Below are 25,549 nucleotides of genomic sequence, written 5' to 3' on the forward strand. Positions count from 1 at the left end.
ATAATATCGTAAATGCTCAAGCGTGCCTCTTTCTTAGAATAAATAAAAACTAAATTAATGTAAATTTTATTAAATATACTTCGGCTTTAAAGTGCTTAAAGATAACGATCTATGTGCCAGCCAAACCAGCCCGTAGCAAGACAGCAAGCCAACAACATTGTGTTAATGTTGTTGTTTGTTTAGAATTTTTTTTTTGCTTTTGCTTGAAAGATATTGAAAGTGCGCGTCGTTTGCTGTGTGTAGCTTTTCCATGCTCGTTGTTTTTAAAGAAAGTGTTGGCTGCTGAACATAATTGCTTGCTATTAGTGACTGCAGAATCATCAACAGGAGATCAGTATGTCTAAAGGAACGCTGTGGATGGGCGATGTAAGTGGACACATTTCTTCTTCGAAGTGTACGCGAAACAGCCGTGTAACTAGGCTTAACGTGTGAAAGTCGGTCACGTCTCGAAAGATGCAACTTTGTAAGGCTTGTTTCTTGACTCGCTGTCCTGTACGCATTCGATATTTTGTATGTTTAGCATAGTGCTTTTGTGGAGGTTCGAATGAAGATGCCGCGCGAAATATACGTGCTATAATAGCGGAATTAGCGCGGTTTGTTAGCGAAGGCAAGGTCTCGGAATCGCGTCATGTTCTCGCCAGATTGAGCCTTACATGGATGAGGCATTCTTGAAGCAAGCCTTCGCCATGATGGGGGAAACATGCTTGTCCACGAAAATCATCACGAATAAGTTGACCGGGTAAGTGGCGTTCCGTGTGCTGGGATCCGGTCCACTTGCTCACGCTTGGGTCCATGTCTTCTTTTTTTGTGTGTGGTTTACGTTTGCAGACTCCCCTTGGGTTACGGCTTCCTGGATTTCATTAACGAAGCCACAGCGCAGAGGATACTGCTCAAGTGCGACGGCAAGCCGATACCCGGCTCCAGCCCTGTGAGTGCCACAGCACGAGCGTGGTCGTTGTACAGGTAGAAGCTAGTTAAGGTCAGCAGTGAGGAGGGCGACAAGTTAGGACTTCGTTTCAGTAGAAAGAATCCTGGGATAATGGTATTAATGATGAGAGCGGAGACCCACGAGAAATACAAGACACCATGACTGACCACGTGAAGACTTATAGGTGTATGGCTAAGTGAAGGGAAAAAATATCTGGAAGAGCACGAAAGGATTCTGAAGGATAAAGAGAAAAGGAATTCAAACATTATGAAGCATAGAGCACAATGGAACTATGATAGGTATGAAGTGGTTAGAGGCATTAGAGAGGTGGTTAGAGAAGGGAATCATGGTAAAAGGCCTCACATTCGGTAGTGCAGTCCTGTGCATGAAATCGGAAATACAGTCAAGTCTAGAAATCAGACAACGAATTGTAGGAAGGCTAGCCTTGGGAGCACATGGGAACACTCCGAATGAGGGAGTCCAGGGAGATATAGGCTGGGCATTGTTCGAGGTTTGGAGAGTCAATCAGTGAACTTAAATATGATCAGAGGTTAACCAAAATGGAGGAAACAAGATGGGCAAAAATGGTGTACAAGTATCTGTACATTAGTATTAACATAAAGTTGGACAAAGATAACCCGAAAGCTAAAAGCGAAGTACGTACAGGTGATGTATGGGGCTCAGCAAAATACTAGTATGAAAGCAGAGGTAAAGGAGACAGAAAGATGTGGAAAGAAAGAATGCAGGAAAAATAAGCGCTAGGTATATACAGGACACGAAAACAGGGCATTAAGAAAGAGCGGTTATTTGATAACTTGTGGGGCAGATCATTGCTTTTTGAAGCTAGAACAGGAGCTTTGAGAACGGAAACGTACAGGTCCAGATATGAAGAAGTGGATATTCTGTGCGCTGCCTGTAGAATGGAAACGGGGACCACAGAACACTTGGTTTTGAGGTGCGCAGAACTTCGGCCCTCCTTCCCCGAGAGAACAGCAACAGATGTAGAGAGAGCGCTGGTACTTGCTGGGGAGGTCGGGCGAGTGGATGAGAAAAGCTTGACATTGACGAAAGGGAGGTCAGAAGGTTGGTGGAGGAAGTCAAGGGAGGGGTGAATTTGGAGAGGAAAAGATAGCCGAACTAGACATTTTAAAGGCGAAATAGAAGGAAAAGAAAAAAATTTTTAACAAGGAGAAAGTTATTGGCTAGGCGGCGTAAGCTGCCGGGTGTACAAAAGGATCATCCATCCATCCAGAAGCAGTATGAAAACCCGTGGCAATGAAGGCCTATCGCGGGTTACTGGCTGTTATAAATATTGGAGGCACGCCCTGTCACAGGCGCAACAGGGCATGTCCTCAATTTTTAGAACGGGAACAGCTTTGAGAGCTGTACATTGTGGGGGTTTTAATCGGGGAGATGAATACGTTCTCCCTGCTTAACTGCGGCTGACACAGTTCAATACCGCGCGGACCCCACCCCGTGGGCGCGAGCACTACCGAGCACACGCCGACCACGGCGGGCCTTGCTCTGCAGGAACAAAGGAACGACACACTGGCTGACACAAACAAGGCATTTATTGCTATAACAACAGTAACGCCAGCTAGCAACAAAATACGCTGAGGAATCGAGGATGTCCGACTCACCGGCACGGTTACGAGCGAATGTTCGCCCACGGTAGGGCGGAGGAAAACTCCGAGGCCGGGCAGGATGAGATGCGGGGTGAACGTTCCTCCCCACGGGGGTTCTCGCCAGCCAACGAAGAGCGGAGCTACGCGTGACATGTCCGTTCGCTTTCCCTGTGCCGAGCAGAAGAGAACCATCTCTCCCCCGCGCGCGAGCAGCGAATGTGCCATCCGTGGCGCTGGTGTTGCTGCGACGCGAGCGCCCTCCCCTGTTAGTTAAAGTAACACAACTAAGGAGAGTGCGTTGCGGGGGAGCTAACCACAGTTGAGGGTGCATTGCGGGAAAGTGAACCACAGGGGACGAGTGCGTCCCCACAACATCCAGACGATAACCTTAGCGTACACAACTGTCATACCGCATTTAAAGCATGTGAATAAACCTCTCCCTGTCCGTAAACAATGCGATATCAAGGGAGCATGTGGACAAGGGGGCGTGCCGAAAAAAAAATAGGCTTGGTTCGGTCATGATTGCTGTGTGTTTCTTTTGGGAGGAAATAAAGCAAACTAAGTGCTTGCTTGTTGGCCCAAAAATGCATAGATGCATGTGTATAGCCTGATAATCTGCTTACAATCAAATGCGCCTCGCAGATCCTGTCAGGGCTTGATGTCTCGCTTTGGTATCTGTACGACTCCAAACCCCATTTTTCGCTGCTTTTCGCAGTTCGGAAAGGGGATGAAATATACGATGCTGGTCTTCTTCAATCGATTAGCGCGTTCCACCTCATAACAAGACAGCATTGAGAAAAACAGTAAATTGTCACCGCATGAGACCAAATCCACTACACCACACGGCCAGCTACGCAATGTTTTGCCAACCACGCCAAGCCAGACCCTTCGCCCCTCCCTCAAAACATCGTCCATGATGTAGGCCTGGAGAGGTCTATTACTTCCAGAGTTTGCAGAATAATAAATAAACATTGCATGGCAAATGCAAAACTGGGGATAGTTTTGCAACGTGCACTTGTTAAAAGGCCCAGGCAGTTGCAAAAAAAAAATGAAAAAGTGAAATAATATATCGGAAATTAATTCAAGGAGTACAGGAGTCAGCACAGCTATAGGGAGCCCTCTCAGGACTGTTAAGCCTGTTTCACTCGCAAGCGAAAACGCTAGTGAATCCTGCCGCCGCGGTGCAAAAACCTGTTTTTGAGTCGGCGCGTTGGTGAGCGGCGAGGCTCAAACAAATCGGAAGTTTTCGCTGCGGCTTTAGATTGCCTGTGGTGTTCCATGTTCATTGGATATCTTTTTTTTTCCCCTTCTCCCTCAAAATAGACCAAAAGGTTCAAGCTGAACCACGCCTGTCACAGCAAGGACGCTTCACAGCAACAGTGAGTGTTCATTTCTTTGGCACACAGATTTTTTTTTATTTTTTTTTTTGCCTGTTTGTCAGATGACTGCCTCTCTTTTTCGTGACAGCCTTTGCTAGTGACATGAGCAAATGTGAGCATATAGCATATGTGTGAGTGCCTCATGTCTGAGCTGCCTGTGTGCTCAGCATTGGTCTCCAAATGGGAATGGAGGGCTGTTAACACGTCCACTGCATTGTGGGTTTGGTCGTTTATTCACACCGTGCTGCCACGAATACTGGGTCACATGATGAAGCTATGGGACAGATTTTATTTTGAGGTCCTCCTTCTTGGACCTTGAAATAAAATCTTTTTGACGCCTTCGTGTGAGCCGGTACTCATGGCAGTGCAGATGAATACTTGACGTAACCCACCAGTGACCCTTGACGCAGTGAACATGTTAGCTGAACGTGTTAGCTAAGGAAAGATACTTGGTAGTGGCTTTGCCATGTCTAAGTTAACGAGATGCAGCTTGAGCTCGTAAAGTTCCAATAAGGTCCACTTTGCAGTTTTTTGTGATGTTGCAGTGCCGGCATGTTGGGAGGCACACTCAGTTTTATTTTTAGGCGTGCTGAAAGCTGTTTCCGAGATCTTGAGATTAGTTATTGTTGCCATGCCAAGTATTGATTTTAGGGATGTCATTTTTGCCGCCATTGTTTCCAGAACTGAACACTCTGCCTTTGTTGGCAACCTGACCCCTGACGTTGACGATTTGAGCCTGTACACAGCATTTCATTCGAGGTTTCCTTCAGTGAAAGCGGCCAAGGGTGAGTCACTGATTTGTGATGTGCTTTGGTGCTCCGATAGAGCTTTTTCCATAATTGTTAACTGTCATTTAGTGATGCTTACTTGTGGCGACTGCTTCATGGCAAAAGTAGTGTGGTACAGAGGAAAGGCACATTTAAAGTGAGCTGCTGCTGTGTTTAGTTGTGAATGCGGCAGAGTTTGGTAGTGGATTTGGCGATTTTTGTGTCGCTTATGTGCTTCATGCATGCCTTGAACATTGATGTTCGTATAAGCTGTTCCACGTAATGCTGTGGTATTTCTCAACAGCTCAGCATATACTGATTGAAATGTGTCAAATGTTTAGCTGGAGGTTGTTTGCATCATGGATGGTTTTCAAACAAAACATTCATTTGTGTTATCCAGTTAGTCTTCGTCAGTGACCTCTTCTCTGTGTTTGCAGAATTGGGGGCATGGGCTTTGTCAGGTTACTGACAAACCACTGTAAGTGTAGACGTAAACTTGAACACTGCTCTGGGGTCTGGGCACTCAGCAGCACGCAGTGTAGTTTTTCTTAATGTGCATGGCAAAACGTCTTTTGCAGTTTGCTTGATGCAACCCCGGAATCCACAGCTGTCGATGATAGTAAGCACCTTGCTTGTTGCGCACATTTCGTGTGACAGTTTTTGCTCGATTGCTGGAAGAGCTGGACATTTTTCCCATTTTGAGGCTTTGCCTGGACATGTGCTTAACTGATATTGATTGATTGGCGGCTTCAGGTGTCGTGATGACGGGATGATGACTGAAGACGCTCGAGACATGTATGCCTTCCTGCCTTCAGCTTTTTTTTCTTCCTGTGGGAATTTTTCAGGCTGCAAGGCCTCGCGTGTGTGTGCATTTTTCTTCTCCCCACGGGGCCTCACTGGCAAGGAGGAATGGCCTGGCAGCTTTGCAGAGGGAAGCTGTTGTTCATTGGAGACATTGGCCCTTTGTGCAGCCTTTTCTGTTGTTTTGAGCCCTCACAGCGCTAGTTCTTTGAATAGTGGTATGTACCGAGAGTGCACAGCGTGGCCAGGAAGAGCTTTAGTACACTTTCATGCGAAGTAAGTTTGGTGTAGAAATCTCAGGGACAGCGATTGAATATTAAGCTGTGTTTGAACGTTATGAGATTTTTGTGGTGTTGAGGCCAGAGTTAACTTCAGGTGAATTTAACATCATTACCTATCAAGTCCTCTTTGCACTACTAGATATGTAGTTTGAGTTGACAACGAATAGCCTATACCCTTTGCTTGTAGCTGAAAAAAACGGTGCGGAAAAATCACGGTAAGCTATTTGATGACACCCTGGTGTTTACAAAATGAGCATTTTTAATGGCTTCGAGCTGCATTTCCTTATGCCTTCAGCCAATAGCATCCAAAATGTTTTCCAGTTTTGAGGGCGAGTTTCCTTGGCAGCGGGTGGTGTTATTTTGCTAGGTGGAAAGGGGACAGGCTAGAAGGCAATCTGGTTAAGGTTATTTCTTTACTATGCAGAAGCTGTTGCAGGATTTGAGCACTTGGCTGTGTTAGGCACCTTTTCAGAGGTTTTTTTTTTTACATATGCATTGCAAATCACGGGGAACTGACAGGCAGAGCAAAAATTTTACATTAGCATTTAGATGTTGAAGAAGCAAGGTTGGAAGATTGTATTGCATTGACATTGAGGTGATGAGAGCGGGCGAGAAACCAGCACGGAGCCTGAGAATTTAAGGAAAAATTTTTATCGTTCGTGTAACAACGAGAACGTCATGGAGTATGGTGACACGTAGCTCCATCTGACGGAAGTGTGCAACAGTTGCGCGTGAGTGCAGCACTGTTCCGGCTCGCGTGAAGGGCGCACTTGGTGCCAGAGTCCTCGCTCTGTGGGGCTGCCATCCTCCTCCTCCTCTGCCGGTGGTCCCTGGGGGGCCCCTGTGTGCGAGTGGGTGCAAGCGGTCTGTGGGGGTGTTGTTTCAGTGGTGCTGGACGACAGTGGCCAGAGTCGGGGCTATGGCTTTGTGCGCTTCAGCAGCCCAGAGGAGCACCAGCAGGCGCTAGACATCATGAACGGCTTCGAGGGGCTGGGCGGCAAAGCCCTGCGCGTTAGCAGTGCCACCCCCAAAAGGTAGTTGTCGCTGCCCACCCGTGTGTGGTCACTTCTCTTGCCCCACTCGCACACCACCACTGCGGTGTCTCTCTCTTTTCTCCCCCGAGGCTGAAGTAGTGCAGAGTTGAGTGCATACCGTGCGATCCAGGAGTAACGGGGAAAAGAATTCAGTTATTTGGAAGGCATGTGCATGATGTGGTTTTTGGAGAAATGCACAGGAAGACGTTTTTCTTAAAGGTGCAGTGAAGAGGAGTCTGAACTAGAGCTGTGCACGGGCCGCAAATTTCAGCCCGCGCCCGGCCCGAGCCCTACACAACTGACGGAGGCCCGGCCCGGCCCGACACTGAAGAAACCTAAGCCCGCCCGGGCCCGGCCCGAGTTAAGGCCCGGCCCGGAACCGGCCCGACCTGCAAAACTGAAATTGAAGTGACGATGAAACAGAGATAATTTAAGGAAAATCAGTTTATTTCAATGTTTTTAAAATGCTCGGCTCTCATGGTCTAGATGAAAATTAGTGAGTATATGCAAACACGGCGCATATAGAGAGTTATCACTCCAAGTTATTATGTAAAAACAACAAATCGTTCATTGATGACGGCTTGAGGCAAATGCGGCGCTCCTGCATAATGAACCCGGCAGCGCTGAAATTTCTCTCGCTGCTTGAACTGGTAACCGGAATGGCTAACACTTTCTTGGCAAGAAGAGAAAGCTTGGGGTACGTCGCTGTCTTGCTTCTTCAAAACTGTGATAGCTCAAACTCTGAGCAAGGGGTCGACTCTGTGGCCAAGCACTCGCTCAGCTCGTCTCTTTCGGCACTCCGATTGCTTATTTCGTCGCTCCACTCGCTGAACAAATCTATGCCCGGCTTTTTCGCAGGAGGTTGTTCTTGCATAGTTTCCGGCAACTCCTGGGGTGTCGACGCTACGAGCTCTCGTATGCGCCCGTACACTTGATCGCGCTCCTCGGCGGAAAGCATCCTAAGGTGCCGAAATTGTGGGCAGAACATCGTTGCTATCTTGTGCTCCATGGTCAGGATAACCTTTTTCTTCACCTCACCTTCCTTTGTGCAGTGTCCTTTGGGCTCGTGAGATCACTCATGTGGAGATTAGTTTCGAACCTTGCAACAGTAGGGCGGCTGGAGCCACGCAGGAGCAATCGCGATCGCGAAGCCCGGCCGGTCCGTCCGAGACAAATATACCGTGGCCCCAGCCCGGCCCGGGCCCGGGTGAATAGACTTCCGCAAGGCCCGAGCCCGGCCCGCGGGCCGGGCCGGGTACGGGCTTTTGGGCCGGCCCGAGCCCGTGCACAGCTCTAGTCTGAACTCGTCTTTTTGCCGCGTGAACTCGGTCTACACGTTCCGAGCATTCTTAAAAGCTTCGACTTACTGCCCTGTGTGGCCGATTTCTCTAATTAAATCGAATTAACGTCCGGCTCCCGCCTTTTTTTTTTTTGAATTCTCCCTATACAGTGGGCGGAGTCGACCAACGTATGGAGTGCCTTTCACCCAGTCCCGTGGCGGCTTGCCGCTCTGCCATCAGCGGAGTAATACGCAGTAGTCCATAGTAGCAAATAGTCCGCGCATATTTTTATTTCTGCGGGCTTATTTTGCGGCTTTTTTATCATGAAATGAAACTATTTATTCACGGAAGCCTATAAAAACAAAATAAAGCGAAGGCAAAGCCTCCACGGAGCTGGCTGAAAGGCACTCCACGTGTTGGTCGACTCCGCCCACCGTACGGGGAGAATTCAAAAAATGAAGGCGAGAGCCGGACGTTATTCCGATTTCATTAGGGAAATCGGCCACACAGGGCAATAAGTCGAAGTTTCTAAGAATGCTCGCAACATGTAGATCAAGTTCCCGCAACAAAAAGACGAGTTCAGATTCGTCTTCACTGCACCTTTAATAATTAAAAAAAAGAAATGCCAGGATATTTGCGTTTGCAACAGGCAGGTGGCGCTGCAGTTTTGTCAGTCGCTGTACAGTGCCACCTGTGAGTGAATGATGTAACAATTTTGGCCACAATTTTTTTTTTTAATCAAAAAAGGGGGGTCCCACGTCTTTCTGTGCATTTCTGTGAATGGCATGTCATGCTACTGTCTGCATTTTTGAAATATTAAATTCTTACTTTTATGTTAGTTTGTCACACACTACATCGTAGCAGTTGTAAGCTCCTAATACTGAGAGCAGAATGAGACGCTGTGATGTGGTGCACTTGGCAAACTCCCTCTGTGAATGCTGCTTCAAAAGATTAAACCCCTGCCAAGAACGTGGCATCCAGTGACCATTTGTAATAAGGGAATAACTACTCATTAGCATCGACCCAAGCATAGCCATACAGCTACAAAACAAAACTATACAGCTTTCACAGAAACTTTGCAGTTGAAGAAAATTAGTAGTTTAAACTAGTTGAAGAAAATTGAAGTAATTACTCTTTTATTGCACCTTGGTGGATTCCTCTTTACATTGTACTAATGACCATTTGTGCGAAATACGGAAAAACTTGCCAGCTTGCACAGTGGCCCACCATACTCTGAGGGCGTCCAAGCTCATAACTCCTGCTCCTGCTTTGCTGACATGCTCCTTGAAGCAATGTCGACGCGTATGTTTAGTGCTCATGGCAACATGTTTAGTGGCTGGGTTAGCGGGCCAGTATTACCTAACGTGAGGTTTGGTCTCCACCGTGTTGAGGTTCGCATCAGCTCGCTGCTTCGTGCTCCTGCTGACCCCTAGCACTGGTCACAGGAGGCAGTGAGTGTAGGCAAGGTGGTAGGCAGTGCTTGGGTTTTGATCATCTTCATGATTTCGACACCACATTTGTGCTTTGGTGTCATGTTTCGATAAGAGCCGTCTTGCTTTTCTTGCATTCAAATTTTTCTGTGCATGGGGCATTATTGCATGTGTTGCACAGATTTAGCTATTAGGAAAGCTATTCCCACTTTTCATTAGCAGCAGTCTTTTGTGGTTTGAGTAATTTCCTATTTATTTTGCTAACACAAATAGCTTTCATAATAGGCAGACTCTTTATAGCATCATTTAGTTTCTTTACAAAACACAAAAATGCACCTCTTGTGATTGAAGAGCAGTTGTTTTAAGGCCTTTATCTCTAAAGTAACGATGACATGCAAGTTTTTTTGCCATTTGTTTATATATTTATACCTGTTGAATCTGGTAATACATTTTCATTACCAGTTGATTAAACTTTATCATTGATTCCCTTGTGGTAGGCCCATTTGTTCGTAATTGAGGTGCTAGCAGTTTGGCTAGCACTAACTCTGCAGCATTGGGTTATGTGTAGAGGCTGGATTTTTAGGCACTAAAAAACACGTTTTAGGCGCCATAAATAGGCGGCTAAAATTTTATTTTAGGCACCTAACGGAGAAAAATAGGCACTATAAACTTTATCAAAAGTGCACACAGTTCCGAACTTCAGCGCTCAATATCTGCCGTAAAATAAAAACAAAAACACAGCAGGAATTATTTGGGACCTTAAGCAAGGTGCGAACATTAGAAGCCGTTTTTTTGTTTGAGTCATTTGCTCTATGGTCTGAGTGCATGAATGTGTTTTCGTATGCACGCACGACTTCCAGCTGTCTAGTGTGGCCTGCTCCACCAAGATTACCGCAAAATGCCATTTGATGAAGATGGCATGCAGCTGGGGCACAAGGAACGAAAATAAGGCAGGTTACCCAGGTGGAAATTTTAATCAGTTAAACTGTTTCCAGCAGGTTTATGGAACATTTTACAGTTGGTTTCAATTGGAACCAACTGGGAATTATTTGGATGAACCTATAACTTACTCCTTATAATTTCCGAAATGCGGTGCCATCTGGTCAACTACCACTTTAACAGCCAAAGTCATCAACAAGCTGCCACAATAAAATGGCAGAAAATAGGAAAAAGGTTGCTTCGATATTTTCGGCTGACTTGGTTGGTATTGTGTACAAAGCCGGCGTAGGTGCAGTGTTCACCACAGCCAACTGACGAGGTCATCTAATGTTGCCACGTGTGTTCTAATCAAAACCGAAATGGATTCGCAAACAGAATCTGAAAACAAAACCACAGCGTATTTCAGGCCCCTTTTCTGTAAAATAGGGCATTTTTAGGCACCGACGTCGGAAATAGGCATTTATAGGCACTATAAAAAGAGTATTAAACATATTGTCAACAACTAATTCGTGCTCATATGTAAAAATGGTGCGCCTACGAAGCGTTGAAAAAAATAAGCATTTGCCTAAAATCCGATCTCTAGTTATGTGTCAGCATTGCATTGAATAGGAAGCCACAGCTGACCGCAAACATCATTCTAGGGAGCACTTTTTATTTTTTTAACTACTACCTTCTTCCACTGCATCTTCCTGGGATGTAAACCCCGTATACCATGACATACCATTTTTCTAACAGCACCCCGGGTCATATTTCACTTCCTCGTGTTCATCGCGTGTTTATCGTGTTCAGTCGCAGTTAGAAGTGCAGGTGTGGTATTCACACTGTGTGTGTAACTTCCTGTTTTTTTCTCTGGTTGTAGGACCAACGTTCCGACCACCGTGAGCATGGCTACACCGCCGGGACAGCAGACTTACCAGCAGTACTATGGTAGCTATGGCTACAATTACCAGAACTACTACAACCCGTGGCAGCAGTACCAGCAGTACTACGCTGGATACCAGGGCTACCAGGGATACCCGGGCTACTATGGCCAGCAGCCGGAGTATCCGCAACCTCCTGATCCCTCGGCTGTCGCTGTAAGTGGAACCTAGCGTAGTGGCAAAAACTCGGCATCCTTTGCTGCCAATATCCTGACTGACAGTGCAGTAATCTTAGATTCATGTGGTTATTTACGAGCTTGAAAACTGAACCTGCCTAGAACAAAAGTGTGTGAGGATGGAAAAATGTACCTTGTGTGACAAGGTGGAATAGTGCTGTAGAGCAATTCTTTTGCTGCCACATCATGCGGCGATAGTTGAAGTGGAAGCGAAGGGTCATGAGGGTTGTCAAAATTATCACTTTGCTTATCTCATTAGGGAGTTATCCAATAGGGGAACCCTATCAGCTCTCGTGAAAGGGAAAAGGGGGTGCAAAAGCATTTCAATTTTGCTCCAACTGCATTTCAGTTGTTTTGTGTTCTATTCTATTCTCTTGTAGTTTGTGCAGTTGTCAGCACTAGTACCGACTACAGTTGAACTTCGCCATAACGAAGTCGAAGGGGCCCGGCGATTACTTCGTTATAGCCATAGCTTCGTTATAGCCTGTGCTGACCGAGCTCCCAAGGGGAATCATCATTACTCCGCTATATCCATTATTTCGTTATGAGCTGTTTCGTTATAATGAGATTCGACTGTAATACTAATTAACATTTCATATTTTCTCGCCTTTGGCCGCCGTGGTGGCTCAGTGGTTATGGTGCTTGGCTGCTGACTTGAAAAGACGTGGGTGCAATCCCGGCCGCAGCGGTGGAATTTCTTTGGAGGAGAAATTCTAGAGGCCCGTGTACTGTGCGATGTCAGTGCACGTTAAAGAACCCCAGGTGGTCAAAATTTCCGGAGCCCTCCGCTACGGCGTCTCTCATAGCCTTAGTTGCTTTGGGACGTTAAACCCCACAAACCAAAGCAAGCCATATTTTCCCGCCTTTGATGACATCACGTAGTTTCGACCATTCATGCATTTTGTAACGCTGCCACTTTTTGGCCGACGCCTTGTTTTTATTTCAGTACGCCATCTAATGCTTTCGCATCAGTAACCAGAGGGGTGTTATTGTTGTGGGCATTTGCACTGGCCCCGCTGTTCCTCTGTCCCCCTAAACCATAGGGTCCCCTTATTCTAGAGCTCCGAAATGGGTGATCCAGGTCCTATGGTATTGTCTTGTGACTACGTGCCTGACATGATTGTACGGACGCATTGTGTCGCAAGTTGGGAGTGGTCGAGGTGTAAGGCTTGATGGTGTAGCTTCTGGCAAAGCTGTAGCATCTCTGCTGTGCAGCCCAGTGGCTACGAGGATGCCACCAATGCGGCAGCAGCAGCAGCAGCAGCGGCAGCCGTGCCCCAAGGTCCCAATCCACCTGTCCCACAGCTAGCAGCTGTGAATGCCGAGTCGGACAATGAGATTGAAGGTGAGCTACTGCATGCACCACTTCATTTTGGTCTGCACTGTGAAGCTAGCACTGCATTCAGGTTATTTCACCTTGGAAAGGCTAGTTAAAGGGACACTGAGGAGAAATTGAAGTTGGCTTGTATCGGCAGAATACCAGCTCCTGATTACAAAAACGCCACTCATACTGACCACAACGCTCGTGTAACGTAGAAAAGAGCAAGAACCAAAGTACAGGTATCGCCGCCACAGGCCAAACTCGCAAGTACAAGCGTGATGACGTCATAGGACAAAACAGTGTTGCTAGTACCAATGGTTCTAGTAACACTGGGACACGAGGAGCGACGAATTACTGAGGCGCAGCCAATGCATGCGCAAATCTCCTTGACGTCGCCAGATGGCGCCACGTATCCGGCAGCTACGCGCGCGCCTCCAGCATCGGGATCAATAAGCGCCTGCTCATCGGCGGTAGGCGGGCTCCCGGTATTCCGCTAACGGTAACAAGGTACACGGTATGCTAAAGGCGCCTATTTGCGAGAACTTCGTTGAGGACTTCGAGAACGGGATCCACCGTAACGCTGGCAAAACGCCGGTACATACGTAAACGAAGCGATGGTAGCGACGGTCGCAATAGCCGATAGATGCCTTCAACGTGCGGCCGGCAGTAGCTTTTTTTCGGCTGCTGCTAGGCCGCACTGCTGGCCGTCAGAAATCACGGAGTCTGCGTTACGTCATGTGCGCATCATGTTTCACGTCACTTAGTCCTGTGTCGTCATAAGAGAATCCCAAGTTTGAATCAGAGCGGCGGGAAAAACTTTTCAACTTCGAAGCCAAATTTCTTAGAAATAAATGCATCTTTCGCTGCCGGCCAAGTGGCAACAAAGCCATGAAATGCCAAACTATCGGATTTTGCTATAAAAAAATATTAATAGAGCTCTCCTCACTGTCCCTTTAACCGCGAAAGCATTTAGTAGTCCCCCTGAACTAAAATCTTATTTTTGCTGTTGACTTTTTAATTGTTCAGTTCACATTTCATTTGCCACCAAACGCGCATTAAATTGCCCAGCTGTTTGTTTTCCCTGCCCTACCCGACCTTGGTTGTGGTCGGTACCTTTACACTCCAACATTTTAATATTTTGTTGCGCACTGACACAAAACTGGTTTCAAGACAACTTAGTGATAAGCAAAGTATTTCTTCTGTAACATCTTGATTTTTCACCCTTACATGGGGGCAGCTGTCACCAAAACAACCTGTCGGATGCTTTACTGTTCTCTTGCAAATAAACTTATGTACTATGGGTAGCGGTTGAACTTTTCTTTTTTTATTTTTGAAAATTTGGTGGACTTTTTTCTAAATGCTAGCTGCCCGTGTACTGTGTGATGTTGGTGCACGTTAAGGAACCCCAGGTGGTTGAAATTATCCGCAGCCCTCCACTATGGCGTCCCTCATAGCCTGAATCGCTTTAGGACGTTAAGCCCCTTAAAACCTTAAACCAAACTGCTCTGAGGGGATGATGATAGTGAGCTAGCAGGCAGCAAGCTGCTGGTGCTTCCCAGTCTGCAGAGACGTGTAAGCTGACGGAGCAATACCTCAAATCGCACAAGTGCACGGCTTATCCAATAATACCACTGTCATATCACAATCCTGGCTTCTCTGCTGTGTGATGAGGACGATGATGTGATTTTGGAATGAGGACGATGCGATATCAACCTCTCTAACGGGCTAACACGATTCATTACTTATGTGCCTACAAGTTGGGATCATTCATGAACCATCGCTCATTGCCATCACAGTGAGAGTTGCGAAAATGTGAACGAATGCGTCTCCGATGAGCTATGGCAGACGCCGTAGTGGAGGGCTCCTGATTCATTTTGACTGCTTGTGCGTTGACAATCGCACGGCACACAGGCTAGTTTTGCATTTTGCCTCCATCGACATATGGCTGCCCCAGCCTGTATTTGGCCCAGCTTCCTTGGGCAATGGCCACACTGAAGTAAATATTAGTATATACACGTGGTAGAAACATTGAAAACAACAGTGACATGACAACTAGAGAACTGACACGAACTAGTGATGACAAAACGAAACAAAAAGTTGGGTAGTCCCTTTGGAACGGGCTTTTGCATGTCCAAAAACAAATCGCACCACCTGCCACAGAAGTAAAAAGTCTGCATGCTAGTACTCCTTTAGTAACAAAAATAAAATTTTGGATCTCAAGACCCACATCTGCAGTTGTAGATAGTATTGGCCAGCTGTCGTTTTGTAATGAATTTTTAAAAAATTACCTTATAAAATTTAGTGCTGTTAAGATCTTCGTTGCAGTTTTCATTGCAGTTTATGAGGGGATGGTCAAATGTTTAGGAGACCTTCTTCCAGAAGAACACATAAAAAGTGATGTGATCACTTTGATTACTTGCCACACCAAAGAACCCCAGGCAATCGAAATTTCTGGAGCCCTTTCTATGGCGTTCCTTATAGCCCGAGTCGCTTTGGGAATCGTTAAGCCCCATTATACCAAACCAAACCAACTTTGATTGCTTGCTTTCACTGCTGGGCATGTTGCAGCTTTGTTTGTGTAGAATAAACCTTGACTTGTTTTCTTGTATGCTGCATGCTTTCTGTTCTTGATGCTAAGTTTACTGTGCTGCTGCACATCTGTGGTAACCGCGTTTTTTTATTTATTTTTTTTCCGCAGACCATGACATGGGTATGCCCGACGTAGAGGCCAGCAACAAGTTACTCCTGGCCCGATCTGAGGTGGGTAGCCAAAGCGCGGACTGTTGACTGAAGTTACTTGCATTAATAGCGTGCATTTGTTGGAGCAGTTTCATTCACCTAGGCTGTGCTTTGAAGTGATGAAAAAAAAGTTTGTGGTTGGATTTATTTCACTATTTTGTGCAGTCTTTCTTCGATTGTCTTTAGCTCGTGAAAAAGTTTGAAACTCTGCTTTCTTAAAGCTAACACCTTTGGGAGGCACTGAGTCATTGTGCAGCTGAGTGTACTTTTGTTCAGGGTGCTGGGAGCACAGTTAATTGCACTTGGCCTGTTTCTTAAAATATAAAGCTCCACAATTGCATGTCTGCCTTCGTTATGAAACGGTGCACAACTAAACTATGTCTTTTTTTTTCTGCTCTTGCAGGACCTGTACTCTGCATTCGACAGCAGTCGCTGGCTCCCAACAGAAGGTCTGGACCCTCCTCTAGTTTCTGTCAAATGATGTGCGAGAGGAATAAATATGCTGTGCCGTCACACTTGAGGTGCCTTTCTTGGGGCTGCATAACTTCACTGCGATTGCATATTATCACAGTGGTTATGGAACACTGCAATTTTACATCTGCTGGGCACTCTTCATTCTACATCAGCATGGTGGATTCTTTGCAGAATGTTTAGAAATGCATTCAGGGTGTGTCTTAGGATGCCATCATATAAAAGGCAGCATCTGTAGTTAAAAGCGTCTAGTAATGGATGGTTTGGTTTCATGGGGTTTAACCATAGGCGTGCGCAGGGTTTTTCATTAGGGGGAGCCTTAGTTTCACCGAAGTGCCCCCTCCCACTGAGGCCCTAAGGTCGAAACGCAGGGCAAAGACTAATGGTTATAAAACATTTATGTCGGTGAGATACAATCACAAAATATTTTTGGGCAGTAATTTTTACTTTCTTGCACAACATCGGCAGAGGACAGTCCCTGCGCTGTTGAGACAGTGTAACAATGCCCTTCCTGAAGGGATGCTGCTTTCTGTAAAATCGCCGAAATTTTATTCAGAAGGTGCGACTATCTAAAGTTGCAGTCTTTTGAAGCGAAAAGCTTCACTGGGCTCATCAACACTGCGCTTCGCGTGAGCCACACTACAGATTTGCCACAGCCGCGCATGCGCGAAACCGAGTGACGTCACGCGCAGGTGGCCGCTGCTGCAGCCGCTCCTCCTCGCCACCGCTTGACCTTTCGCCGCAGCCGTGCGCATTTGAAAGAAGGGGTATATAAGGCGCGCTTGCCCATAGAACAGGCGCAGACACTCGCCATGGAAGGAGGAGAAGCAACAGTCGGACGGCGCAGAAACGCCGTTCCAGAAGTGGTAGATTGGGAGTTGGCTGAAAAGCAGCGAGAGCTTTTCGCTTCGAGATATCCGGGCTTAACCTTAGCTAAGCCACAGCCAATTTTTTTTCATATATTTTTGCGCGGATTGAGTTATAGGTTTTGTGCGCGCGCCAGTTGCCGTCGCCCAGGCGGGAGGAGTGCGTGATGTCACAGGTCTCGCGGCGGCCTGCTCCCGTCGCACTGCTGGCATCGGTTCAGCTGTCACTCCTGGGAGCTCCGAGTTGGCGGCATGGAAACGTGAAACAGATCGGCAGTTACAGCCTAGAAAGTGGCAGTAACCATTATGTCATTCAGATATAGAAATGACCATGGACTGGAGACACGGCTACGACCCCGCCGCCTCATCGAGCGACGACGAGTAATATAAGCCTGGAGGATGACATAACCCCCAGCAGTGGCAGCTGTGCGTATTATAATCCAAGAGTTTTAACGGGAGATAAATACGCTCTCCCCGCTTAATTGCGGCTGACCCATTTCAACGCCGTCGGACCCTACCCCGTGATCGCGCACACCGACCACGGCGGGCCTTGCTCCCAGGGAACAAAGGAACGACACACTGGCTGACACAAACAAGGCATTTATTGCAACAACAATAACGGCAGCTAGCAACAAAATACGTTGAGGAATCGTGGACGTCCGACTCACCAGCACAGTTACAAGCAAATCTTCGCCCACACTAGGGCAAGGGATATTCCGCGGTCGGACGGGACGAGATGAGGGAGAGCGTTCCTTCCCACAAGGCTTTGCGCCAGCCGGCCGAGCGTCGCGCGTGAGCGTTCGCGCGCGTCCCAGCTCCGGAGCCGAAGGAGGCCTCCCCTCGCGGGCGGGCGCAGCAACCACGCCATCCGTGGCGCTCATGTCGCTGCGACACTGGTGCCCTCCCTTGTTAGTTAAGGTAACTAACCAAGCTGAGGAGGGTGCATCGCGGGGAAGCCAACTAAAAGGGGAAGACGAGGGGCAATGTCCCCACATGTTTGATATGACCCGGACAAGTTTTCCTAAATCAGGTATCAGAAGGTTACCTTTGCCAAAGGTAAATCAAGGCATCGCCTTCATTCATTGATCCCGCCACGCAAAAGGAGCAGCCGCGGCGCTGGGATGGGTCGGGGAGGTGGGGGTGGGGGATTTGAAATAGGACTTGCACGCTTATGCATCACGTAAGAAGCGCGATCAGTGAAGTGAGAGCTGAGCATATAAAAGCAGCCAACTTAATTGCATCGGCATCGCTAGGAAGTATACAGCACGCAGTTTTTGTGGCTGGAGCATTGTTACTACGCTGCTAGACTTGCGTGCGTAACTCCCACTAACGGGATCTGGCACGCGATTCTCGTGGCATGGGCCTGTTGGTAAATTGCCAACGTTGTTACTTTCTGATGGTCTCGGGCATGGGCTAAGAACCTCTCCGCCCAGTTTTCCTTATATTTGCGCATGCTTGCATGAAAATACTATACACGATATATTTTTCTGCCCGTTAAAGCATACATATACTATATTGCCTGCGGGCAGTTTGTTTGGTGGATAAATTCGGAATAAGAGTGACGAGAGTGCTTAAAATGGGTATTTCTGTTCTGCGTCGCTTCCGAGATGGTTTTCCGTCGGAGGTTGTTTGAATCAGAGAAAAAACTGGAACTGTTGAAAATATTTCCGAACTGTCTCGACAAGGAACATACACCTGTAATAAATGCTGCCGCGTTTTTCGCCTTCATATTCTCTGTAATTATGTGCACTAATGTGTACTACGGAGTGCACATTTTTTGAACTGCGCTTTTTATAAGTTACCTGTAATTATCATGTAGTTTAGGTCCCCTTCTCACTAAAGTGCGCCTGTCATGCTTGCGGTTTTGCGCTTTCTGGGGAATCTTGCCAGCTGGTATTGCGAGGTTGCGTAGTAGTAGCTATAGTACTGCGAGCTGCCACCATCCCCCCTTCTAAAGCAAGTTTGGCTGTGGGGGACTCTGAATAATTTTGGGTTCTTTAAAAGGGCTAGGAAATTTACCAAGGTTAAGCAGAGCAGACGAAGCCATAGGTATTATATCACTAGTCACCCACCGCAATAATTTTTGAGCTGCCGTATTAGGTGATTTGTGGAAGTAGATTATAATAAGGGAGCAATTACTCACTGACATGAGGCTATGCTTTGATGGGTGTCAATGAGTGATTTACTCTCTTATTAGAATTCTACTCCACCTTGAGGGATACCCCAAAACATTGGCCAACTGCCGTGTAATATGCAAACGCGGGTTCCCAGTGCAGAGTTTTAGAAAACCTCTTGTTACATTTCTTTTTCTAATGCGTATTCTGGAAAATACAAAATACCCTACCACATATGCTGTGGAGATGCAAGGGACCGCAAGGAAGCATCGACAAAGCTGACCGGAAGAACAGGTGGGAGGCTTAGCTGTCAGCGACTCGGGAGGATGCCCACTAACGCGACTTCTCGCCTGCTCGAAATAAAAGCTTATTTCTCTCCATCTCCGAAGCAAACAGGATGAGTGGGAATGTAAAAAAAAAATCACGCGCCACTGCGACTGTTTTGCTAGCTGGACAACGTACGTATGTGTAGAAAAATAGTTAAACGCTTGTTTCAAGTTTTGCCCGAGAGAATGGTGTTCTGACTTCCTTCGAGAGTTCAGTGTAGATTTATATTTCTAGACAACACTTTATCCCAGCAGGCACACTGCTGCAATAAATAGCAAAAATTATCCCCTTCCCCTTGCGGCCTGTACAACTTCTCACTGCCGGAGTTTATTAAGTCACCGTGCTTACGACAAAGGCAGAGTCGTAGTTTCTAATTCGTTCTTGCAGCTGAACGTTGGAAGACACAAAATTGTGTTCCGTTCGTAGGTGGCCAGCAGCGTTCGCGCTTGGGCAAGTGCGATCTCACGTACGGCTATCTTGAAAAACAAAAAAAAAAGAAAAGAAAAATGGCCATCGTCAGCGTTTCTAGATTAGTTACTGGGCTAGTACACTGCTCATCGCATGCGCGACCTTGAGGAAGGGAGCTCGACTCGGGTTTCGGAGCAAAGCTCTGGCCGTCGTCTGCCGCGCGACGCTCGTTATCTGTCTTGAGAAGCCGCCTGAGAGGAGGAAAGAGGGGCATAGAAAGAGAGAAAGGGGAGGGCTTCGGAGGAGGTAACAGCTGCCGCAACTGCGAGCGTAGCGTGCGATGACGACGGAGAGCAAGCGATTTTTGCCCTCTCCACTGGTGGGGAGACGCCCTCCCCTTCGAACGGTTTTCGACGGTCCCGCTCGCTCAGAACTCCCGCGCGCGCCGTCGGGAGCGCATGCCGGTGACTACTGCTTGCTGCTAAACGCTGCTGCAGCAGCAGCGTCGAGGGACTACAGAGACGGCCGCAAAAGCGTGAGTTCTACTTGATCAGCATGTTGCTAAAATCTTGCGAATTCGAACGCGCTAGGCTACATTCTATGGCACACACGCGGCTATCGCTTGTCAAACGCAGGCCTGAACGTATTTTTCTCTTACTAAAATATGTTAACTGATTTAGAATTTTGTGTTTTACTTCAGATATTTGCTTTCAATAAATCACAGACTTGGGAAGAATTTGCTAATGCATTTCCTGCTGGAATTAAGCTGTGGTGAAAACATGCCTGTTCTTAAACTCCGAATCAATGATAATTGGTGAGATCATGATGTTAGCTGGATTGACTTCACTTCGGAAACCGGTTGTAAATGACAAAAAAAAAATTGTTCAACTTCGGATCTGTGTTGGAGCATCAATACGACTGCTCAGTATCGGTACGTTTCTGCCGCGGATGATGCTTGTACTATGTCAGCAGAATGTAGGCGAACATTCGCGACGTATTAACAGCAGCAGTCACAAGGCTTTTAATGCATTACTCGTAAAAATCGCGGTGCAAATGCTGACCATATTTTGTTACTTTCCCCTGAGCAACTTGCTCAAAAAAAAAAAAAGTGTGATCTTGTTGGCAAAGTTCCGTCCTTGCTCAATTGATAATCTATTAATTTTGCTGTGTGGGACTACAAATATATTAAACGCAAGTGAATGTAGCCTCAAACTTAGAATTACGTCTTTGAATTTTTCTTCCTCTCCGTTCGTTACGCGGTGTTTCAAGTACCTTCATATTTCAGAGGCGGCTTATAAAAACGATCGTGCGAGGCGATCTGCTCCGATTTTGCTCGATGTCTGGTATCAAGTGGAATGTTGCCCAGTATTCAGACTGTATCCCGTGCTACCCGCAGTATACTTATGTGGAGTGAAGAGCCCTCTTCTATCGGACTCATCTACTACTATCTGTATACCGTGCGCTGAACACCCTTATGAAATTCTGTTTGTGATACTTCTACAACCTTCTCAACGAAAAAGGCTGTCAATTCCGCCGTCATATTGTACACCGAACACCCTTATGAAATTCTGTTTGTGATACTTCTACAACCTTCTCAACGAAAAAGGCTGTCAATTCCGCCGTCATATTGTACACCGCAAATTGCTGGAAACCTCTTGCACTTCTCACCAATTGTCGCATCCCTAGTCATCGTCATTCATTCCTTGATATGACCCGCCGCTGTGGCTCAGTGGTTACGGCGCTCGGCTGCTGACCCGAAAGACGCGGGTTCTATCCTGGCCGCGGCTGCCGAATTTCGATGAAGGCGAAATTTTAGAGGCCCGTGTGCTGTGCGTTGTCAGTGCACGTTAATTAACCCCAGGTGGTCGAAATTTCCGCAGCCCTTCACTACGGCGTCTCTCATAGCCTGAGTTGCTTCGGGACGTTAAACTCCAATAAACTAAACTAAACTCATTCCTTGAAATGAAACATTCAAATTTCGTTTTTGAAAAGTGGAAATGGCGCAATATCTGTCTCACATCTCGCTGGACACCTGAGCCGCGCCGTAAGGGAAGGGATAAAGGAGGAAGTGAAAGAAGAAAGAGGTGCCGTGGTGGAGGTCTCCGGGCTAATTTCGACCACCTGGGTATCTTTAACGAGCACTGACATCGTTCCTTCCCCTTTAACTCTTCTCTGTAACCTCTGGCGACCGGTCTGTTAGGTTTTTTGACCGCGGTTTCGTTGAACGGGCGGTACCACAAAATCGTTCTGCACTACCGCAATGATAGATTAATTTACCCTCTCCCAGAAAAAGCTCTCTCAAAATCCCAGCAGGCCACCTGGCGCCAGTTCCAAACCTCCACCTTCCCGAATCTGTATATATATTCCGTAATGTATATAAGGGCGAATACACCACCCCCTCTTGCAAAGTGTGCGGTCACCCCAAGGCCACCCTTGCCCATATCCTAATGAGTGCCCTGAGGACATTCCGCCGGAGGGCGTACAGCTACCGAACCCCGAACAGTGGGAAGCCGCGCTGCTTAGCTCCGACCGGGGCATCCAACTCCGGGTCGTGAGCAGAGCTCTAAAGGTCGCCGAACGCCAAAACCACCCACGTTAAGGCCACCCGACGAGAGTGCACCCCCACAGACTCTCGTCACACTTCTGTCCACTGATAAACGTTTACTCTGTCTCCCCGCCTGGACGTAGTAGTAGTGTCCATCGAGCGTTCGTGAGCGCGATTATGTGACCACCCCGTGAGCATAGCCCATGCCTCGCGCTCTCCTTTCGAGCTCGAAATTCAGCACAGTCCGAGGAAGTAGCCATTGCGCTTGCCGCCTCGGACTTGAATTCGAAGGTAATCGTGACAGATTCGCGTCGAGCCTGTCAACACTACCTGGCTGGGGAGATTTCATCTTTAGCCTACAGTATATTAAAGCGCGCAGTGAGGGAATCGGACCCTTCTCCCAAACTCATAGTTTGGACTCCGGGCCATCAGGGCGTTAGAGGTAATGAGGCTGCGGACGCGGCTGCCCGAGCGCTTACCTACCGGGCACCTCATCCAGGCTCTTCCGGCTCGGAGATTGTGCAACCGCTTCTGCGGTTCAGAGAAATTCTGGACGACTATTGCGAACGCCATCGGCTGTTCCCGGTCCCGGCTAAGGGCCTGAGTAAAGCTGATGAGCGAACTCTTAGGCGCTTGCAGACCAACACTCTGTTGTGTCCTGCAATAGTGAAACATTTCGACCCCAAAATTGATGGGCGCTGCCCTCACTGTGGGGAAGTATCCGATACCTTCCACATGGTTTGGGCCTGTCAAAAGAATCCTTCCCTTCCCCCCAATCCTTCCCGAGAGGCATGGGAGGCAGCCCTGCTCAACTGCTCGGGGCTGGAGTCTCAAAGGGCTCTAGTCCAACGGGCGCGAGTAGCGGCCTTGTCCAGCGGGGTCCCGGACTAAGGACTCCACCTATGTAAAGGGCCATTTTTGGTCTGCAAACTCTCCTTTTGTTTATTAAAAAGTTTTCACCACCACCACCCAAAAAGCAGAAACGCATTCGTCATCCACGCATACGTTGCAAATGCAACAATTCCCAAAACGTAATGTGGACCAGCTAGTGTTGATCGTTCACGCTACCACGAGTGTAATCCCATTAATTTTTTTTCTCCACGCTTCGTATTGCCTGGTTTCTTGGCGAATTTTTATGCCTTATTCCCAAGCTGACATCGCCGAAATTTAACTGTTCCCAGACGGGCTATTTGTTCCCTGATCCCGCGTTGCTCTCGTCAGAAACTGTCAAGTTTATCGCCTTTCTTTTACTGGCCCTTCTAGCCGTGCCAAGTTTTCCTTCAAAGTCTCGATTTTCTCCCTCCCGTTCGACCTGCACAGCGTTCGTCGGCGGCCGAAGATGGCACAGATCGCGGAGGCGCTGCTGTGCCTCCTCGCGGTGTCGTGCGCGCGGGCCCAGATCCTGAACCCTCCCTACTTCAACCTGGCCGAGGGACGCAACATCTCGGCCACGGCTACGTGCGGGGACCAGGGCACGCCGCCCGAGCTCTACTGCAAACTGGTCGGCGCCAATCTCGACAAGCAGGACAACCCAAACATCGACATCATCCAGGGACAGGTAGGTACAAATATGCACCAGGCGGAAGTTCGTTGTAGCTTCCTACTCCTTTGGGTTATTGGGGTTTAACGCCCCGAAGCAACTGAGGCTATGAGGGACGCCGTAGTGAAGGGCTCCGGAAATTTCGCCTTCATCGAAATTCGGCCGCCGCGGCCGGGATCGAACCCGCGTCTTTCGGGTCAGCAGCCGAGCGCCGTAACCACTGAGCCACCGCGGCGGGGCCTTTCTACTCCTTTGTATGCGTAAATCGAGAAGAATCTTCCAAGTGCAGCTTAGGGGTCTCTGGCTTCAAGCCTCACCTAACTTTCCTAGGCCTCATAAAATTCGTATTCGCCACGAACCTCTGCAAACAGTAGTTGTTTAACATCTGCGCGAATACGCGTGGGTCCGGTTACGTTGGCAGGTACTTCGAGGCAGTTTGTTTTTTGACCTTGTATCGGCTATGAAGGCTGTTTCTGGCGCAGGCAGGCAGACTCGAGCAAGCTCGTAGAGCAGATAACCATGCTTTAACGCTAGTCTATGTTGCCTATTGGGCTAATATGCGTGTCGTTGAGCTTAACAGGGCTCGTTACACAAACACCTCAAATTTCACGTTGATGTCTACCAAGTTACACGTATCCATCCTTCTGTCACTATTTGAATCATAGTGAATCACCTTTGAACTGAAGGTCATAGCTGCATTAACTTCCGAAGCACGCTATAAGGCAAAAACAAAACATAAACCTCCTGTCCTAGTCATTTTGTGCAGTTTTTAACGTTCCTCGAAAATAAACCAACCGCAAGAACGTTCGACTAAAACTAATAAGTATCCGTTCGTATTGTTGGAGATGCACTTCTGTCGCATATTAAGTTCTGAACCAAGATGAGCACCAGTGACAGACAGAAAGATGACGGACCCCAGAGCACAGATTGAGGGCGAGGGCGTAGACGAGTGTTTTTAGACTAAAAATGGCGTATATAACTGCAACCGTGAAATTAGCTTCTCTTATCGCGCAAAAAAAAAGTTGCTTCGTTTTTATCTGTCTATATAATCTAGTATAATTTCCTTTCCATCTCCGCCGTGTCTGTCATGCGACATCGACGTGGTGTAGCGTAGGCTTCACGGACTCCATCTGAGCAGCACAGAACAAATGGATCACTGCCTTTCGAATCTTCCAAGTACACAGGAGTCATTTGAATCCTTAAAAGGGGCTACTCTAAAATTACACTTCGTCAGAGGTATACTTTTTCGCATACTCCATTGGGGGTGTTTTTAGGGTGTGCTGGTGTCACAGAAGAGATTAACGATGAGGCACGTGTTCAAATAGTCATTTCCGGGTGTTAAAGTTCCTGGCGCTTTGTGAGGCGGGGAAGACGCTATTTTAGATTTATGGCTCATTGTTATACACCATTTGCAAATAACATAAAATTTAGGATTGTGCAGATTTTCGCGTCAGCTGGGACCGGAAAATATGGCTTCGACGTGCCCTAATACGACCGCGAAACTGTCAGTTATTTTCTTATTCATAGGTGATGCTTACTTATGGCAGTATATTGTTTGGGGAACTTGACTCTGGACTGGTGGGACATGTATGCAGATATCACCGATCGTCTGTTACTTTACGGGAGACTCCGTTGTATTGCAATGGGACGCCGAACTT

The 25,549-nt window shown here is 47.5% G+C and overlaps 2 protein-coding genes and 1 long non-coding RNA gene across 3 annotated transcripts in view; all 3 read left to right on the forward strand.

Annotated features, from left to right (window-relative positions):
* Positions 1–176: 176 nt before the first annotated feature.
* On the forward strand, positions 177–16,135 carry LOC149334903 (tRNA selenocysteine 1-associated protein 1-like). Its single transcript, XM_089551556.1, has 10 exons — positions 177–366; positions 642–739; positions 829–928; positions 3,877–3,932; positions 4,614–4,717; positions 6,668–6,815; positions 11,324–11,540; positions 12,776–12,905; positions 15,580–15,641; positions 16,024–16,135. The coding sequence occupies exons 1-10, from the start codon at positions 337–339 to the stop codon at positions 16,099–16,101; spliced, it is 1,023 nt and encodes a 340-aa protein (XP_089407682.1). The 5' UTR covers positions 177–336; the 3' UTR covers positions 16,102–16,135.
* Positions 4,724–6,660, forward strand: LOC149334904 (uncharacterized). The gene is made up of 3 exons (XR_016283978.1): positions 4,724–5,177; positions 5,278–5,318; positions 5,453–6,660. It is a non-coding gene; the product is annotated as an uncharacterized LOC149334904 (long non-coding RNA).
* Positions 16,136–20,246: 4,111 nt separating the features above from the next.
* The window catches only part of LanA (laminin subunit alpha), a 97,346-nt gene continuing 92,043 nt past the window's right edge, over positions 20,247–25,549 (forward strand). The window contains exons 1-2 of the mRNA XM_089551557.1: positions 20,247–20,341; positions 23,672–23,909. Of these exons, the coding sequence (XP_089407683.1) occupies positions 23,691–23,909 (219 nt within the window). The 5' untranslated portion in view covers positions 20,247–20,341; positions 23,672–23,690. The remainder of the gene's footprint in view (positions 20,342–23,671; positions 23,910–25,549) is intronic.

Source organism: Amblyomma mixtum, chromosome 7 (assembly GCF_055824585.1).
Source record: "Amblyomma mixtum isolate Tamu chromosome 7, ASM5582458v1, whole genome shotgun sequence".
NCBI classification, from domain to species: domain Eukaryota; kingdom Metazoa; phylum Arthropoda; class Arachnida; order Ixodida; family Ixodidae; genus Amblyomma; species Amblyomma mixtum.

Bases quoted from the DNA above. Each gene is read 5' to 3' on its own strand.
- LOC149334903 (XM_089551556.1), top strand. From the start codon at position 337: ATGTCTAAAGGAACGCTGTGGATGGGCGAT. The intron at 740-828 runs GTAAGTGGCGTT...TTACGTTTGCAG, and splicing joins ATCACGAATAAGTTGACCGG to ACTCCCCTTGGGTTACGGCT. The intron at 4,718-6,667 runs GTGAGTCACTGA...GTGTTGTTTCAG, and splicing joins TTCAGTGAAAGCGGCCAAGG to TGGTGCTGGACGACAGTGGC.